At 42.5% G+C, this 19,673-nt stretch overlaps 1 protein-coding gene across 1 annotated transcript in view; it reads left to right on the forward strand.

Moving 5' to 3' along the window:
* LOC137785443 (beta/gamma crystallin domain-containing protein 1-like) overlaps positions 1-19,673 on the forward strand; it is a 20,744-nt gene continuing 1,071 nt past the window's right edge. The window contains exons 1-21 of the mRNA XM_068576681.1: positions 1-51; positions 330-1,741; positions 2,217-5,703; positions 5,959-6,138; positions 7,029-7,064; positions 7,692-7,810; positions 8,913-9,069; positions 9,276-9,415; positions 10,762-10,888; positions 11,420-11,455; positions 12,522-12,682; positions 12,868-12,991; positions 13,597-13,742; positions 14,873-14,999; positions 15,425-15,454; positions 15,583-15,689; positions 16,229-16,361; positions 16,750-16,889; positions 17,940-18,063; positions 18,471-18,629; positions 19,414-19,576. Coding sequence (XP_068432782.1) covers positions 4-51; positions 330-1,741; positions 2,217-5,703; positions 5,959-6,138; positions 7,029-7,064; positions 7,692-7,810; positions 8,913-9,069; positions 9,276-9,415; positions 10,762-10,888; positions 11,420-11,455; positions 12,522-12,682; positions 12,868-12,991; positions 13,597-13,742; positions 14,873-14,999; positions 15,425-15,454; positions 15,583-15,689; positions 16,229-16,361; positions 16,750-16,889; positions 17,940-18,063; positions 18,471-18,629; positions 19,414-19,576 — 7,156 coding nt within the window. The 5' untranslated portion in view covers positions 1-3. The remainder of the gene's footprint in view (positions 52-329; positions 1,742-2,216; positions 5,704-5,958; positions 6,139-7,028; positions 7,065-7,691; positions 7,811-8,912; positions 9,070-9,275; positions 9,416-10,761; positions 10,889-11,419; positions 11,456-12,521; positions 12,683-12,867; positions 12,992-13,596; positions 13,743-14,872; positions 15,000-15,424; positions 15,455-15,582; positions 15,690-16,228; positions 16,362-16,749; positions 16,890-17,939; positions 18,064-18,470; positions 18,630-19,413; positions 19,577-19,673) is intronic.

Below are 19,673 nucleotides of genomic sequence, written 5' to 3' on the forward strand. Positions count from 1 at the left end.
ATCATGTTCACAACCTACGTAAAGAATCTGAATGATTTGGTATTTTCCACGGTAAGCTTATACGGGTTATGAGAACTCCTGCATGTATGTGTTATGCTGAGAGATGCATGGCCCCACTAAACAAATGTCTATGAACAAACCTCTACTTATTTAAGCCTGCACTCCATTTCCTTTGTTCACTTTGGCAAGTTATAATATTTGCACTACCACGTGTAACTGCTGCCAGCTCATCTAAAGTTTGCCTATGTTAATTGAAAACATGCATGCTTATTAACTGACACTGCACATGGAGATATTAATGTGGGTTTTTATTCTCTGCTTTAATTTAGTCTGAGAACCCCGAGGAGCAGCAGAGCACTGGGGTCTTGGGTCGTATCGGGAGCTGGCTCTCTCCATGGAGGGGAAAAGGTCCAAAGAGCCCCACTGAAAATGCCGCCCCGACTAGCGATCAAGCTCTTAAGTCAGAGGGAGAACAGGAGAGTGAAGAATCTGTGAGACTCCGGGCAAGCACACAAGAAGGGGAGGAGGAGAAGGCCCAGAGCTCCAATCCCAATCCACTCTGTTTCTCCAGAGACATTTTCCCTTGTGAAGAGGAGGACGCCACACAGTCTGCCCACAGAGGCGACTCTGTTGTGAGCAGCACTGAAACAGCAGGAGGAGGTCCCAAGGAGGAGGAGTTTGTGGAGTGCAGGAAGAAGAGAGTCGGGCAGGGCAAAGAGAGGGAGGAGAGCAGCAACGGTACTTTAGCGAGCGGGAATTCTGAGGCAAATGCCAGTCAGCTGACACATCTCTCTGACTCTTCTGAGCAGGGTGTGGTACGGGAATCTGACCGAGCCCGCACCCAGCCTCAAGCCCAGAGACAAGTACAGGCAGCCAGGACGCTCCATGTGTACCTGGAGGAAACCAGCGTGACTCACTGCGACCAGAACACCTTTGCTGGACGGGACGTTGTCCAAGTCACAAAAAAGAACCTCAAGGTCCTCGCCAAAGCAAAGTCATCACCAAATTTTGATTTGAGCTCAAGTTCAACAAGTGCAGAGAACAAAAGGACAAATGTGAGTCCTGCTGTTGGGGCACAGAGCTATTTCAGTGCCCTTGCGGGGGTGTCACTGAAATCACACAAAGAGTCACAGTCAGAGCCTGAACCTGAAGGACAAGCAGAGGCCGACAGCATGGGGCGTAAAAACGCAGCCAGAAGGAAATTCAGGAAGAACTCTCAAGGAGATGAAGGGAACAGCTCCCAGGAAAAAATGCCTCCCAGCACCCAACCCGTCCCAGAGGGAGTCCCTCCATCAGATAACTCAGTGACCAGTCCTCAAGGCAAAAGTTTAACGACTCACATGGGAGAGGCATCTGTAAACTCCTCCCCCAAGCACAGTTTCACCTCTCAGACTTCACCTGAAGGAGCAGAGAATAAGACTTCCTGCCCCGGTACAGCCAAGCTGTTGGACAATATCCTTGACTCAAACTCAGACATCGCAGCCACTCTGGCATGTGCGGTTGACGTGGCCGCAAATATGGAGGATGACAGCAGTCTTTACAAAGTAGAGCGGAAGACAGAGACACCAGAGTCCAAACGCAGGAGTTTGAAGGTTTCCCGGAGTGAGGTGAAGCTTTTTACAAAAAATGTGCCTTTAAATTCAAAGCAAAATCCAGCCGAGGACGCCGAGGAATTTAAAGCAGTGTTAAAAAATGACCAAGATGAAGCAAAGGATAAGCCCAAAACAGAGATCGATGCCAGGTAAGTCTTCACCTTGATGTGACATGTTCAATACAGACAAAGCGGTTTGTGAATGAATGAGAACATTAATCATCAACTTTCCATTATTAAGCTGTAATATATCGACAAGTTTTCAAATGACATTGACTTGAAATGCCCTATTTGTCCATAGTAAAGGTTACAAGGAGTGTACTGCCAACATTACAGACATTTTAATCTACCTGTCTCACATAACATTGCTGTCAAAAGAATGTGCTGTGTGTGGAACAATGGTGTGAGTCATAACACAAAGTGCAACCCTGTACATCAAGGTAGTTGCTATAAAGTACACACCTGGAAAAAAAGATTTAATTGACTACATCATTAGTCTGTTGCAGACAACTGGATGCACAATTAGGTAGTTGTGCAAGTTTGGTACATTCGTAAATATAAAATGTGTAACATATTGCAAAATATAAATTGTATGCTTGAATCCATAACCTCTTATCATACACAGACTACACAAGCTGAAGAAAATTGACGAGGAGCCTAAGCCCGGCGCTGGCCTCATTGCAGATAAAATCAGCATTTTCGAGCACCCGGCAGCAGGTGTCAACAAGCGGACCTTCCAAAGTCCAAGGAGTGCTGACGTCTCTCCAGCCAGGAAAGCCACGACAAAGCTGAAAGCAGATTTAGAGTTGTTAGAAAAGAGGTCAAGATCAGCTGAACGTTCCGGCACAGACAGGTCCAGCTCCGTATCGCCCAGTGGGAAGAAGACAATGACGATCAAGGAGCGAGTGAGGAACTTTACAAAGGCATCTGAAACCGGGGAAAGACAGGCGCTGCCTCAAAAGCCTGACATAACAGGAATGTCTCAAAAAGCCACCTCATCTGTCGTAGTTGCTGCATCAAAGTCATCAGAACTAGACAATCGGGCTAAACTGGATACTGAAAAGCAAACACAGCAAGAAAAGTCAGAGATAACATTCAAACCAGATGGACAAGGCACCGCCGCTGTACAGGGAAGGATTTCCATTCCTAAAGAACAACCAACAGATTCAAAAAACAACAACACAGTGGACTTGAAAACAGAAGCTCAGGGTATGAAACCTGACAGAGGTGAAACAAATGTTCCAGCTAAAGGTCCCGGTGATTCTGCAGAACTGACCGAAAGCATTAGCCCACAGTCCAAAGGCCCCAGCAGAACCGGCTCCCGCTCAAAAAGAAGAAAAGGTAGAGATCCAACCAGTCCCATCAGCCCAAATAGTGAAAACAAACTGGATTGCTCCACAAGTAAGCCTGATCTTACTGCTATAAAACAACAACAGGTGGAGGAGGCTGCTTCTGCCTCTAAACTCACAGAGAATGTCTCATTACCATCTGATAAAGCCCAAGGGAATACAGATTCCAGTCAGAAAGCATTTAAGAAGCAGCCAGAGGTGTTAGGGAAACAGAAGAAACAGTTGGATTCTTCATTTAAAAAGGAGAATGTTGACAAACCGGTAAACCTGCAGAAGGGAATGCCTGAACCATCTGTCAGCAAAGATGAACCTGATACTGCTGCTTGTAGCAGTGGAGCTCAGACGCCTATTGACAAGGAGCCCGTTATTTTACCCCAGAAGGACCAAAAGGCAGAGGGAGACGGCCTCGTATTCACACAAAGAAGAGAAAAGGCCTCCAAGGACAGCAGAGAAAGTTCAGTCTCCTCCCCCTCTCCGACGCTTGAACGACCTATTGGGAAGACTGGTTCGATGGAGCAAGAGTCACCTGTTGAACAGTCGAAAATCGCAAAAGAAATGTCAGTGCAATCTGAGTCTACCGAGTCACATAAAAAACACACTGAACAAACAACGAAACGCCCAAACAAGGACATAGAAACGTTAAGGCAGGCTGAGAGTAAAGATGTGGGGAAATTGGAAAAGGTGAAGGGCAAAAAAAACAATCAGACTGAGAAGGAAAACAAAGGCAAAGCACAGCAGCCCCTGCATTCAAATAAGGACATCACAAAGGCAAAGGTTTCAGAAAGCAGACAAGGTATCTCAGAGACAGAGGGGAGTACTGCGAGGGATGATGAAATAAAAAGTGCTGGAAGAAAAGATGAGACACAGCCAGCTAGAGTCAAAACAAAACCTGAAATAACCCACCCAAAACCAGCCTCTCCCTCCTCAGAAAAGAACAGTGCATCATCGGACCTGCCTGCTCAAAAACAAGGTGTTAGACACACGAAGGCTACGCATACAGAAAAAGCTGCTGTTTGTGCCGTCACTCAATCTAATGAGGCTGTGAGTGTGACCAAGACTGCAAAAGGGCCATCAAAAGGAGAAAATGCAGCAACTGTGCCTTCTGAGTTGCAAACAGAGTCTACAGAAAGCTCTGGAAAAGAGCCACAGCCAGTGGGGGTTGCAGCAAAACCGCAGCCTCATTCTGTAGTCGTGGAAAAAACAGAGAATTCACCAGATGACTCATGTGCAATTGGAGCTAATGATGCTCAGTTCTCCAGCTCAAAGTCAATAACCAAAGCAACTACAACAAATGAGAAAGTGAGTGTAAAAGCCACTGATGGCACTCCAGCTCCGACAGCCGCACAGACTGATAATATGTCAGAGAAGGAATCAAAAGATGAAAAGTCGTTGCCTTTTTTGGCCTCGAAATCTTTGAGTAGCAATGTAGCGAGGGGGGATGATGGAGGGGAAAGTTCAACTGTCAAATCAGTGCCCTCAGAAGTCTCAGGAGAGATAACAAAACTAGCTCCTATAACCCGACAGTGTGAGGAATCAAAAAATACTGGAAGTACGAATGATATCACTGCACTCAAGGGCGCAAAGGAAAAAGCTCGGAGCCCCACTGATGGCGCTGCTTCCAACTCCACAGTTGGTGTTGTGGAGAAGACGGCTGAGAAAACATTCCAATCGCTAATGAAGGAACTTTCCCCTGTTGCTAATGGTGATATCTCCCCACATTCACAACTCCGCACAGTCAAAAAGGAACCGGCCAAAAACAAACCAAGTCAAACTCCAAAAGCACCCATTTTTGCTAATATGCCCTTCCCAGACCCAAGCCAGCTTTCAAACATGAAGAAGCTGCATTTCCCACAGGGACGGAGCAAAGACGATTCTGCAACGGGGCAAGACGCTCCCTCGAGCTGGCTGGATGTGGACTTCCCCAAACGGAAGCTCAAAGTCTCTCTGCCCAAACTGAGCTACTCTGGAAGTGAGAGCAATCTTCTGGACACTTCTGGCGAGCTAGATGATAATGATTTTATTGAGAAAATCAAGAAGCTCTGTGCACCGTTCTCCCTCCCGCCACGTAAACACAACCCACTCCGGCCCCCTCAGCCGCCATTTGCCATGCCCGCCATCAGAGAGGCGCGCTTTGAGAAGACGTTTGACCCCGATGAGTTCAAGTTTGGCTTGAGTAAGAAGAAGCAGTTCAGCGTAGACACAAGCCCGGGCCTCTTATCCTCAAAGTACCAGAACAAGGAGACGAAATCCGGCCTGAAGCCGGCCAGGGCTAGTTTGGCGGACAGGAGCATGCTGCTCAGTATACTGGACCCTCACTCTCGCCTCAGGGACAACAGCCCTGTCAGAGAGGAGGAGGAGGATGTCAAGGAAGAGAGAGATGAACAGATCAAGGTGAAGTCTCGCTTGGAGGGGAGCTGTGTCCTCAGCAGTCTCAACTCCTCCATCTTCAGAGGGAGGAGGAATGGAGCTCAAACGCAGGTAGAGGGCACTCACTCTGGGGATGTGTCACCCACTGAAGCCCCCCAGCTAAGCCCTCCACCTGTAACCCAGCCACCCCCGTCAAGCCCAACTGCCACCGCTCCTCTCAGAGACACACTGATCCTGAGCAACAGAGAGAAAGCCCAGCCTGCAGAGGCTGTGGTCAGTGACTCAGGCCTTCCACTTCCTTCCTTCCAGCTGCCGGACTATTTGGAGAAGTACCTCCCCCGAGAGCCAACGAAACCAGAGCGCAGCACACAAGGACAGGAGCGAGTCAGATCTGAGGTCAGTTTTTCTGATATTTTTCCCAACTAAAAATGGTATGAATGTTGAAGTTGTTCTCATAGCGCAGAGATTTCACAGGCAACATACATCTTGCAAACACAAGTTGAGGTAGGAAAAGTAATGGTGGCTTACTCATAGAAGCATATGCTACGTTTTAGCAAACACATCTTTGTGGTACTTTTCTTTCTCTATTTTTGTCGAGAAGCCCAAGAATAACCTTCATGCATACCTGATGGTTGTCGGTTTGTGCATCAGGTTATTGGAATGAAAGCTCTAGCCTCAGGAGGCGAAGCAGACGTGGCTGTGAAACCCGGTCGAGTGCTTCCTGATGCTGTGCCTCCATGTTTTCCTGAGATTCCTTCAATCACACATCCTCCACCACTCCTTAAGCCTATGCAGCCTCTGGATGTGCCACAGGCAAGACCAAGAAATAATGTAAGTGTGCTTCATACTTACCGTTAAAAGGTAACAGTTTAGTATTATAAAATTACAAATTAAAGCTTCATATTTATTTAACCTTTATTTAAACAGGAAGTCCCATTGAGATTAAAAATCTCTTTTTCGAGGGAGACCTGGCTAAGGCAAGCAGCAGCATAAAAAAACACATAGTCACAGACAGAAAACACAGAACAAGACGAGTTAAAAGAACTAAAAACTAAGAGACAGTGATGTAATGAGTCAATTCAGGAAACATTTACATGCTTGGGAACCAGCCTCTATTTCTTCTTGATATCTTTCTGATATCATTATTAGTTAGAAGCTTCTTAATCCACAATAACAGTGTGTCTGTTTTCTTGTTGTTAGCTAAAAATGTAACCAGCAAATGGTGATTATTGTGGTATTCTTTATTAGACATTTGACATAATGTCCTAATCATTTCCAAATAACTTCGTAGGAAGTGTTCTGAAGAGAACTTTGTAATATACTAGCTAAATATCTAAATATATACATATATACTAAATATTCACGATTGTACTTCAATAAATAATCCATGATCATTGAATAATTGTTACCGACTTGATTTGTCAATCTTTCTATGTACTGCTGTTTTCAGTTTTCTTTTGCTACCAAACTTGCTTATTTTGCATTCTGTATTGAGCAGCACCTTTTCCTGCTGGGTATACTTACCAGTGTGGTGCATGAATAAACAGTGCAGTCTCCATGGACACACTGTGTCCCTGGAAGTAAACGGAAAGGTCAGCAAATTCAACAGGCTCCAAGCTGCAGCTCAAACAAATGCAGATAAGCTTGTATAGCATTTTATAGATGTTTGCAATGGTATGTGGTATTTGTCGCTATAAGAATTATGTGTTTATGTATTCCAGATAACTGCCAAGGGATTTCACAAGCGCCCTGGAAAGGTACAGTATAGGCACTGCTTTGCCCAAATACAATAGAAACAAGATGGAGAGAGGAGTCGGAACAGACTAGCTCTGTTCTGTGAAAACATCTGCTTCTCATATGCTGTTCTTGGGGGTAAACAAAGTATTACAAAAACAGTCTCATGCAAATGCTCAGCTGGATGTGATTACAACCATAAAGTGCAATGCTGCCAACGCAGTGCAAATATTGTAGAACGTCATTAGTAGCACTGCTTTAATTCAGTCTAGCTTAGCTCTGTTATGATTAAACTAAACAATAAACATTGCATTAGAAAGATCTCAGATTTTAGAGCAGATTTGATGAGCTCTTAAAATGCTGCATTATTGACAACTCCTCTCTCCAGAGCAGCTGGCATGTGTGAACTAAAATGTAACTTGTATGTTAAAGTGTAGCGTTACATTAACAGGATGCTCTGGTGGTTTAAGTGATTGTGTGCCGGTTTGTGCTTTTCGGTTCGGATAACATAGATTTTACTTTACGCTTTTACTGACGCATAAAAGAGGTTAGAAGGGAAGCACCATGCTATTAGTTCTGTGTCAGCGCAGTGGAAATCACGGTTTCATGCCATTTGCTTGTTTCTTACACAACCCTTCATGTCTCCACAGATGGTGTTGTTTGAAAAACCTCAGTTCAGTGGCCAGGCGCATGAGATTTGCAGGGATGTAGCAGATGCTACTTCTCTGCAGCTCTCGCCTCTCATATCTGTGCAGGTTGTTCGAGGATGGTAAGCAGCTGCATTGAACCGGAACTTTTAGATGATGAAAAGAAAATGTGCAATGAAACATAGGACTTATAAGTGGTTTTAGGGTGCCAGTGTGGCCTGTTAAGGCCCCTGAATGTCTCATTACTTTTAATGAAACTTTAACATTGGGAGTTCTAACATAAAAACATATAGCCACACTAACCCTTTACTTAATAGGGCCCTTGGTGCTTAAACAAACAGTTTCTTTTTACATTCAGTGTTATTCTCCCGCAAACATAGACATATACGTTAGTCCTGGCAATGTGTTGAATGTCTTTTTTTACATGCATATTCTTGTCCTCGGACTTTGGAGCGTTGCTGTGTTCCTTGACGTGTTATCACCACCTTCAGATCAGAGGAAAAGTGTGCCACCATTGGCAGGAATTTGGATACTTGCATTGCTCATGTGCTCATTGCACATGTGCACTATAACAAACTAAACTGGGCCAACAAATTTGCTTCATAACAGGATAAAAAAAAACCTTCACAGGGTTCCTTTAACATCCAAGGTAGCCTGTATGTTTCACTGCCAAAAATAGAAAAAGAAACAGTAAACATAATGTCTTCTATGTTTATATATTTTAATAATTTGCAGCTACCTCATTATATGTTGTTATAAATATGTGTTCATTAAATGATGATCCCCGAGCAGCACATCTAAAGGGTAACTGATTTACCAAACATATTGTGTTCGTTAAATCTGCATAAAAATCAAAGTGTAAAATAACGTAGTTCACTTTAGGGGAATTATGTGCTGTGGTTGCCAGGCAACCAGCAGAGAAATCAAAAAATTACTGTGCACTTTACTCGCATCACACAAACGGGATATAACGTGGTAATTAGTGAGTTTTAGAGATGCTGTTTTTTTTTTTACCTTTGAACAGATCAAGGCTAGCTGTTTCCCCCCGTTCCCAGTCTTCATGCTAGGCTAAAACAGTGGTGTTGGTCAATAGCTGTAGCTGGGGTTGATTCTTTTATCTAACGTATGGCAAGAAAGCAAGTATATGTATTAGCGTTAATGTTTAGTCCAGTTATTCCTCTTTCTTTTCAACATTTAATTATTTGAGTTTTGTTTTCACTACAGCTGGGTAATCTACGAGAAGCCTGACTTCCAGGGACGCTCCATCGCCTTGGAGGAGGGGGGCATTGAACTGACAAACATGTGGGCAGAACCAGGGCCAGAGACAGAACCACAGAACGACCCGCCCATGCGGATTGGCTCAATTCGACTTGCTGTCTGGGTGAGTGCATCGGATATAGACTTCCATCCCATTGAACATTCAGCTTTTCAATATCTACAACACTGGCAGCTTATATACGGCCCTCTGAAACAAAGATAACATGTGACACTGCTTTGATATTCAGTCCAGAGTCCTTGGTTACATGGCAGAGGAATTATTTAAGGACTGCTCTTAATTGCTGTGTTTGCTTCCCCCTCTCTCTGCAGGATTACAGACTCCCCCACATTGATCTGTTTACTGAACCGGAGGGCCACGGCAGAATAACACCGTATCATGACGACGCCATAGAGACGGGCTCGTTTGGCGTCCCACTGAGCACTGCTTCCATCCAAGTGCACTCGGGGGTGTAAGTGTTGCTGTGAACGCAAAATAATCCTTCAAATCTTTGCAATTGACCTTCTGGTAAAGTGTGCGAGACAAGTCGACATAATCTATTCATATTTAGCAAAGACACTTTCACTCATTGTGATTGATCAGAGAGGTAGATAGGTAGTAGATAGTTATCTGAAGATTGGATTTTATTTGAAATTTAGGCACTAAAGAACAAGTGTGATTGTTTGTAGCATCAAAGCATAACGTGCAGCTGATGAGAAACTGTGCTCTGCAATGTTGTTTATATTATGACTGGCAATCAGACACAGCAGAAATGTAAAGCTGTCTTTTTTATCTGACAAGCTTAGTGTCCGGCTTTGAAAAATACCTGAGTGATAATAATTATTACTGCGTTTCTCAGGGTTTATCCTTTTCTTTGGTTTGACTCTCACTCGCTCGCCTCTTCAGGAATGTCCGTCGTGCTGTTGCATGTTCGGAAATAGAGAGCGTAGGTGTGGGGGCACTTGTAAAGTGAAGAGGTGGAGACTAATTGGAGGGAAACAGACAAAGGTGTGGATAGAATTTGGCAAAAGAAAGATTGTTTTTCCACGTGAGAGGTGTAGGCATCCAGGACATTTTGTGCCCTGCCCACGAGGAAGTTAATGAAAGTTAGATGTTGTTGTTTTTCACACAGCTATTTCAGTTATAAAAACCAACCAGTTTGGAGAATGTTTCAACATTTCTCCTCGTCTCAACGAAACTAATTGCTGTCAAATGCCAGTGATTCACACAAAGGGAGCAACTGTAGAAGTAGTCTTGTACTGTAACATGCACCTCGCTCAGTTGAGTTCTCTGACTAAACTGACTCATTGGCTCCTGCTATTGTGGATCTTTCAGTGCCTTGAGTTTGGCATCAGTTCTGCATATCAGTTCCTCAACACTGTGTTTCGCTACATAATGGATCCAAATGCCACAGGTATTTGCCAACAAAGCCTTTCCACAAAAAAGATTATTGTAAAAGAGAATGCTTTGATCTGAAGCATACCACTCCCAAGATATATTCTTAAAGAAATTGCTTTTGTTCTCTGCTTTATGCTGTAGTTGGATGAGTCACATCTGACATATATATAAAATATATAATTAAAACACTGCCCATACCTAATAATACCTTATGTATCAAGCAAAGTTGCGAGTCATACCGCTGATGTGGAAAAACAGTTAGTTTGTTCTTTTTAAGACAATTATGCCTTCCGTAAAAGCAACGAGCCCTACAAGGTCATCACTTCTTGCTTTTTAAACAACACAAAGGGCATAACGTGGAGGGACCTTTTGACTTCATACTCAATAAACATGCATTGTGGGCGTTCCTTCCTCCTTCAGGTGGCTGGTGTTCAGTGACCCGGGGTTCCAAGGCATGGTAGCGGTTTTGGAGACAGGAGAGTACCCTGTTCCTGACACCTGGGGCTTCACATCACCCTTTGTTGGATCTCTTAGACCACTTAAAATGGTTTGTTTTTCTGTGCAACAGCTCATGTACACTGCAGAGAAAGGGGGAGGGGACATATTGATTTGTGGCATGGCATTGCTGGTCGACAAACCACTTTGGTTCGACTGAAATATCTCAACAAATGTTGGATGGATTGCCAACAAAGTTTGTACTAACATTCATGGTTCTCAGAGAATGAGCCCTAGTAAAAGTCAAATATATAACATATTCATGTCCCCCTTAGGATGAATTATACTTACTTTAAAGGTCCCCTGACTTTTCATCTAGAGCCATCATTGGGTCAAAATTTGAAATTTGTCCAATGATTTGGTTTATGATAAAATACCTGCAAAAAATACATGAATGGATTGTTTTGCCAAGACACTTGTATAATTATAAGAAACAAATGTGTTGTATTCTATTGATTTATTTTGCTCCCCGTCAATGTCTAACGTAAATGACCAAATTTGAAAGGAAATCGATTGTTGTTTTTTATAGTTTACATTTATTGACTGAAGAAAAAGATTGCTGATGATGATGTTTCTGTTTCAGGGTGGTTTCAAAGTGGAAAATCCCAATGAGGTCAAGGTAGGACTGACACGTTTTCTGCAATTTACGTCACTTGTTCTATCTGCTTAATTGTCACAGTGAGAGGCAGCAGCTGGTGTTCATGATTTAATGATGAGCAATATACTTACAGATAAGTTTATACTTACAGATAAACTTACAGGGCACAGTCCAAAAACAGCTGCACTAAAACAGCTGGACTTCATTACACCAAAACAGGGAAAACAAACAGACTAAATGCACTAGGAATTAATTAACTAATGAGCACATTTGTGGTTCAAACAGGCAGGAAAAGGACTAAGGCAGGAAGTAACCCAAATATGACACATGAGAAGTGAACCTACAAAATAAAATAGGAAGCAGACAAAACAAATGAAAAACACAAAACAACAAAAAACACAAGACATGGAAAACATGGAAAACAAAACCTCTCGATAACTGATCACATAAAAAACAGACAGATAACCTATTAAAGGACACTAAAAGAGTATAACCAGGTAATGCCAGTTTGTCTTCACAAAAAGTAGCTAGACAGAGCCAGACTGTTACATTATTGTTAATATAATGTCATTTTAAATCTGCAAATCATAAAATAACCAAATGATACACTGTGTTTGTATTGCCTTAATTTTATAAAAGGCGTCTCGGCAGTGTGCGTTGAATTCTTTATGTTGTTTTTACCTCAAATTAAGACAAAAAAATAGATGTGATGTCAGTGAATTTACAGTATGTTTTGTCAGCAAACATTTTCCGATGTCAGAATTAAAGATAAATAGACTTTTTTAAACACAACACAAGAAGTGTCATTCAACAATTGCAGAAGCTGAAGACCAAAGGTTTCTGATATTGTGCTCACAAATGTTCAATAGACAAATTATGCAAACCGCTCTCCTCGATAACATGTCATACTATCGATAAAATAACTCAATTAGGTGCATTTAAACTAAAATACAGCGACAAGAACGACATGATGAAATGTAAGTAGCAGCCAGGACAGAACTACATTTAGTGGCAGTTTATCTATTTAATTATCTGAAGTTAAGTTGAATGTAAGTTGGATGTCAGGCTTGTTCTTTGTGTTTTGCAGGCCTTGTTGTATGAGCAGCCTGGCCTTGAGGGATCCTGTTGGGAAATTGACAGCGAGATTTTCAACTTTTGTGAAAGTGAAGGAGACATTGCCACTAATGGAGAAAACGTAGACTCAAGAAATCTGAAGTCCGTTGGTTCTTTAAAGATCATTGGAGGACTGTGAGTCTTCTACTGCATAGTTCATTCTCTGCTTACACAGGATCATGTTACATGCGAACGTTGATGCAAAATTTGTATTCAGGACTAACTTTTGCTGCCAGAACGTGATTATAAGGTTATGTGATGCAGCCGCGGTTTACAAATACAGCTCTAACCAGCCACGTGGTGCACCTCTTTCCTTCCAGCTGGGTGGGCTACAGCGAGCCTGGGTTCGAGGGCCAGCAGTACATCCTGGAGGAAGGAGAGTACCTGGAATGCGGCGACTGGGGAGGCTCAGACCAGCTCGGGTCACTGCGCCCAATCGTGGCTGTGAGTACTTTACTGGGCGAGCTCACTATACATCAGTATGCAACAAAAAATAGCTGTGGTCTTATGTTTAAAATAATGGTTCGGCCAATGTGGCCTTGTAAAGGTCGGAATTTGTTGAGAAATGGAAAGGATTCTGTCAAAAGAGTTTTATCAGAATAGAAAATTCATGTAAAAGTATTCAGACAAAGACTTTCCACATAAACAGAGTAGCAGGCAGAACGACCTCTATTAAATACCAATTGGATTAAATGCGTAGCTTTTGTATTAATAACAAGACAGTGTGAACAAAAGTAAATAGAATGGGGGTTTATTATTTTGGCCTTGAGGTTTTCTTGCTTGCATTTTAGTTGATTTACCTTTTTTGTTAAACTATAAGCTGTCAATAAATGATTTTATTGCTGCTTAAACATATCACCTGTCTTATTGTTTCCCTTCCTTGTTCCACTTTTGCCATGGCTATTTTTCTTATACATGTGTGTTACGTCCCTGTACCCCTAGGGACATCCCAATAAAAAGCATAAGAACCACTGTATGTTGACTTTGACTATGCTCATTTATTATGCATTGTCTTGGTGTGATGCTCATCGTATGCTTTTATTCCACAGGACTTTATGTCTCCACACCTCAAAATGTTTAGCGACAAAGATTTCGGTGAGCTGGGAGTCAATATTGATCTCACAGTGCCCGTCATTGACATGGAGGGCACCGGCTATGGCGTGAAGACGCAGTCGATTGATGTCATCAATGGCGTGTAAGTGTCCAGCATCGTACTTCTCCTTGTAACTTTCACTGCTGTGCGAGCGGTGATAGGAAATAAAAGGTTGGGCAGTTTGCAGGAACTACTGTTTATCTTGTGAAAGCAAACATGCATAAAATATGCCTCTGATTATTGCAGGCCTTGAGCTCTTAGCATTTTTCTACAGATGACGACTTACAAGATGTGCAGACGCATTCCTGCACTTCAACTTGATAGTTACTTCAGGTTACAGTCACATTGAGTTCTTTCGCGGTTTTCTTTGTAGCGGGAAGGCTGCCACGCCCATGTTGACAGGTCAAGACAGATTACCTTGCTCACTTATGTTTAGTCTGCCACACCTTACTTCCTGTCAATGTAAATCGGCTTTGGAGCATGATGCCTTCCACCTTTTCTCCCTTGGAATATTTGGATGGTGTTTTGTCTCCTCATCTGTGTTATCATAGCACAAACTGTTTAAACTGCAGAAGATCCAATTAGTGGCTGTTTAATTCTGTTTTTTGAGCCAATGATCAGCTGGACAAAAATGCAGAAATAAACTAAACCAGAAGCAAATCAGAATGAATCATTTCTCAAATCAGAATAATGAAATGCAGGACATGCGCATCGTTGCTACCCAAGGGAGAAGCTAACAAAATAGTGAACAATGTGGACTGTAACATTTCGTCCTTCCTTAGGAGGCAGGACTCTTGCAACGCTGAAGGGTTATTCTTGCTGTGCTGCGAGACTGTTATTAGATTGCACAGCCTCGCCCATGTCGTGCTGCCGCCCTTCTGAGTCTCTAATTGGCTCAGTGTGTTATTCAAGCATTGCTGAGAGGGACTTGTTTGTCGTGTGGTGGCACAAACAAGCCCACAAATGCAGACGGACACAGAGCCTGTTTCCACAACAACACACAATCGCACAGCTCCCCTAGACTTACATACATAGCTGCAGAGATACTATCATGTGGGAGGCAATTATCTACTTGGACTTTGAGCTAAAAATGTTGACATACATGATAAAGTAAAAAAAAACATTTGAACTCTTGTGGTTTTTATTGTATTGCAAAGTTGTGTTCCTCTACTAATATGTGACAAAGGAGAAAAGGATAACTATGCTCCCTGTCTTACTGTTTTCTCTCTCAGCTGGGTCGTGTTTGAGGAGCCGGGCTTTTGTGGTGAATGCTACCTTCTGGAGAAAGGCCTGTATGGAAGCCCAGAGGACTGGGGGGCGTCGCAGTCCAGAGTTGCCTCAGCAATGCCCGTTGTGTTGGTGAGAGCAGTGACTCAGACAAAGTTATGAAATCTCGATGTTTCCCTCTGTCGCTAAGCGCTTTCATTGCATGTGACCGGTCACAAAACTTGTGACCAAATCGAAAGACTTTAGGTCGAGATAGCAGGCGTCTATTAGAAGACAGACAATCCTTTATGAAGTAGATTATTTTTGCGAGCATGAGTCATGTGCAAATCAGTAAATTGTGCTGTGCAGAGGGGAAAATATTTGTCGTAAGACTTAAGAGTGAAAACATCTAAATCTGGTGGTGAGTCATTGTGAAGCTTCTTCAATTTCAAACCAGATGAAGATACACACTACATAATTTAGCTTAAATCATAAAGCGAAGATGTAATGGTAATTTTTGGTTATTCTCTTTCCCATCCATGCATATTGACTCTCATTAAGCTTTTGTTTCCTTTCAGGATGATTTCGAGAATGCAGCCAAGTTTAAGGTAAGTGATTACAAAGGAGGAAATAACACATGCAATCTTGCTGATATAGCACTGCGCTTATCTGATGAAGTGTGTGAGAGGCTCAGAGTGGATGACTCAGACTTGTTGTCTTGCTGTGGGTGCACCAGGTGCAGCTTTTCTCGGATCCAGGTTTTCAAGGCTCTGTTATCCCTCTCGAGGACAGTGTGGCCTCCCTGACGGACTCTGTGGGCTCGTGCAAGGTTCTGGCTGGAAGGTGAGCAATACTGCACACAACAAAGACACAATATCGCTCCTATTATTTTGAGTTATGACGTATGTTGAATGGTGGGTTCTTGAAAGTCTTTGCACTATCCTGTAAAAGCAGGAAAAGGTTGTTCTGCATTTCCCAAAGGAACTCTAATTCAATTGTAGTTGCATATTTTTATTTTTCTGACGTACTCAAAAGTATTGCTCATATTATAAAAATATCTCTGGGTCTGGGGATCGGCTGCAGGCTGTCACTGCTCCACTTACTTACACATGGCCCACATTGCAGCAGCTTGTGCTTCATTCATATATATTTGATATATTGTTTCGTTCTGTGCTAGTGTGGAGTCTATTCATCCCTATAAGCATGAATAACCAAGCATATTAATCATAATGTAACTCGCTGTGTGCCAGAATTAACATATAGATCATACAAATGGTTTAAAAATTAGGTTGTGTTCCTTCATCAATCAAGTGTTATGTGTGTGTGTGTGAGTGTATTAATGTGTTTGTATATCTATGTGTGTGTGTTTATACAAATGTAAGCTGGCTGGCATTTGAGGGCCAGGACTTCACTGGCAGGATGTACGTGTTAGAGGTTGGGAACTACCCAGACCTGAGAGCAATGGGCTGTGTCAACGCGAGATCCTCCATCCTGTCGCTACAGACTGTTGGCTTTGTAAGTATATTTTCTCCTTTTGTAATTATCATAACACCCACTCCCTTTTATGTATTGATAAGCCAAACTTAACATGTATTAAATGTTCATATTAGTAAAACAACGCACAAACCCACCGACCATGTAGCCTCCCTATTCTCGACGATGCAAGTGTAAATGCTAAATGAGTCATGACTGATGATCGCCAACATTGGCGTCTTTTTAGAAGACAACATATCTGTTTCAGTTAACGGACGGCAGAATTGGAATGAAACATAAAAGTGTGAGAGTGGCCCGTCTCCAGGGAAACCTCATGCATCCTTTTCATTTCAACCTGCATCACCTGCAGTTCTCTGCCCACTCCGTTCCTTAATGTATTTTCTCCGTCTCTCTACCTCTCGCTTGGCAGGAGTTTTCACTGCCATCCATTACTCTGTTTGAGCGGTGCGGTCTGTGGGGTAAGAGGGTGGTCCTGACTGATGGATCAGTCAACCTTCAGCTGGCTGGAGGCTGCAGCAGAGTCCAATCTGTGCTCGTGGAAGGAGGCATGTGAGTACATTACAACTGCTGCGTGGTAACTCGTTCTGTTGGAACCTCTTAGTGTGAGTTTGGCAAGTTATTGCACAACAGCCTGTTTCTACTGTGGAATGAACCGTGCTGTCAAAGACATTGTCTCTGTTGTATCCTTCATTTGTTCACTCATGCGTCCTTCGGGGCCAATTGTTGATTCTGCTATTTAAAAGTTATCGACTGCCAAATCAACGTGTCAAATATTTTTTCAAGCTTAGTCTGTTGCGTGTGTCAAACCACACCCATGTAGTGTGCCACTAGTGCAACAATGACTCAAATATTTAGGTGAAACATCAACAGACAAAGCAAAGTACTTGAATTCAAAGATGAAGGATTTAGAGATAATAAAAGAAGCAACATTGATGTGTTTTTTAATTGGCAATGGTTATCTTTGCATTTGCAAGAACAGTATTTACTGTAATCTAGATCTGATATCCATGTCGTAAAAATGGCCTCCTAAAGTTACAGGTCGCACTTTTGGCCTGTGTGCTCAGACATGCTGTTTCATAGAGTGCAGCACCAGCACATCTTATGGGTGGCAGTGCTGACAGATGGAGTGAGGATGGAAATCTGCTGCTGATGTGCGAGATTCAGACTATGGGTGTGAACCAATGCTGAGGAAATAAAGGGCTCACAGTGAGCCAGAGCTGTCTCTGTAGTGGCACATTCCCACTGCAGAGAGAGAGCCAAACAACAGGGCCATTGATATCCGAGTTAAAAGCAAAAATTTGTGTCACAGAAAAATTGGATGGCTGTGAAGCTCTGCACATTTTAGAAAATTACCTTTAGCACAAGGGTTGCCTGGAAGAGACGAGGACTCAAACATACAGCAACAAGTTAAAGAAGACAATAACATGAAGAATTCAAATCAATGTTTAGATTTATGTTTTTATTTTACCTTTTTTTAAAGATGTTGCATAAACCAACATCCACAGAAGGAAGAAGACTGAACTGAGAAAAGCTGAACAGGTGTTGGGCCACAGCAGCTGCCAAACATGAGAACATGTTTTTGTCTTTCTTTATCTCTAGGTGGGTTTTATATGAGGGAATCAACTATCGGGGTCCTCAGATTTTACTGAAACCTGGTGAAGTGCCTGACTGGCGCAAGTGCAGCAGCTGGCAGAAAATTGGATCTCTTCGTCCTCTCTTACAGGTATATCTTCACTCTCCACTATAAGCCCAGGGCTTTCAGTCCTATGTTATAAAAGCCGTACACCACCAAAACAATTCATACGCCATTAATTAGCGCTGCACAGGACACACTGTAAGCATCTACCTCTACTTATTTCGCTAATTGTGTCATTGTTACAGTAAAGCCTTTGCTGCAGCTGACATTGTAATTATTAAGGCACAATCAACATTTTACTGTTAGGTGGCGAAAATTATTTATTACTTTCAAAATGACTTACCTTGCAGTTAGATGTTTTCAGATTGGTTTATTTTGAGCTAAATATAGCTTACTTTAAAATATGTTGTGTGTATCTTTCAGGAAGTATGAACCCTGTTCACTGAGCAGAAGCTCTCAACCTATGTGATTGTTCTTGTGTGTTTTCTGAGTAGAAGCGAGTGCATTTCCGTTTGAGGAACAAACAGTCGGGGCTCATGATGTCAGTGACCGGCGATTTGGACGATGTCAAACTGATGCGGGTCCAAGAAACAGAGGAAACTGATGGATTTGAACAGATCTGGTTCTACGATAATGGACATCTCCATTGCAAGGTACCAGTAATATAGTTATAATGTTTATATATTTTGGAAAATTCAAACAATAAAATAAAAATCATAACAGAGATAAATGAATATCAGAGTGCAGTGAGACAAAAAGTCAACTGGGCAACATAGAATGAAATATGCATTAGATAGACAACAAAAGAAAAAGAAAGAAAGAAAAGAAGGAAAAATAATGTAATTATGTCGAGTCTGTGTGTGCATGTGTGAGCGTGAAAGTCAGCACGGTGTTTGTTCAGGGATCTTGGATTATACCCCTGTGGCATTTCCTAAGCAATGGTAACTAAACATTGAGATATAACAGCTAAAACCAGAAAGGGATGAACACCAATACATATAAAACTCTACAAAACAGCAAGTACTCAAAAGTCCGACCTGTGAATACTGCTATGAATGAGTCATGAGCCAGCTTTGAATAAAGCCGAGGTGATCAACGGGTACAAGCAGTGCTGCAGTCCAGACAATGTTAATCATGTCAAACTAAATTCCAAAATCTAATCTGAATAATATGAATTAAAATCAGGTCCAGGTCAGGTGGATTTTAGCACCACAGACCCGGGTACTACAACTTAACCTCAGTCAATCTTTTGATGCTGAGGTTAAAATTAAAGAATAGTCAACACTATTTTTGAAGCCCAAACCTCCCACATCATACAAAACGCTGGTCCATTGCATTGATAAAAAGTCAATCCCCATGTGAGGCGTCACGATTATATTTTAGATAGTATAACAGACAATAAATAAATGTTCATGTAACTCCTCTCTATGCGTCCAGCTGCTGGAGGAGTGCTGCCTGAGTCCCAGTGGTAGCGTGACGATATCAGGAAGCCGAATCGGTCTCTCCTCAGAGCCAGACAACCAGGGCAAACTCTGGAGCATCACCCCCGAGGGATACATCCGCTACACCCCCACCTCCGATCTGGTCCTGGACGTCAAAGGTGAGTCATTCGTATCTGGCTTGACATGTACCTTTAACCTGTTGAGTTATATATCAATTCACAAGGCACAAATCAAGATAAAAAAACATGGTATGAA

The sequence above is a fragment of the Clinocottus analis genome, unplaced genomic scaffold (genome assembly GCF_023055335.1).
Source record: "Clinocottus analis isolate CAN_PGR_092001 unplaced genomic scaffold, fCliAna1.0.p SCAF_15, whole genome shotgun sequence".
NCBI lineage: Eukaryota > Metazoa > Chordata > Actinopteri > Perciformes > Cottidae > Clinocottus > Clinocottus analis.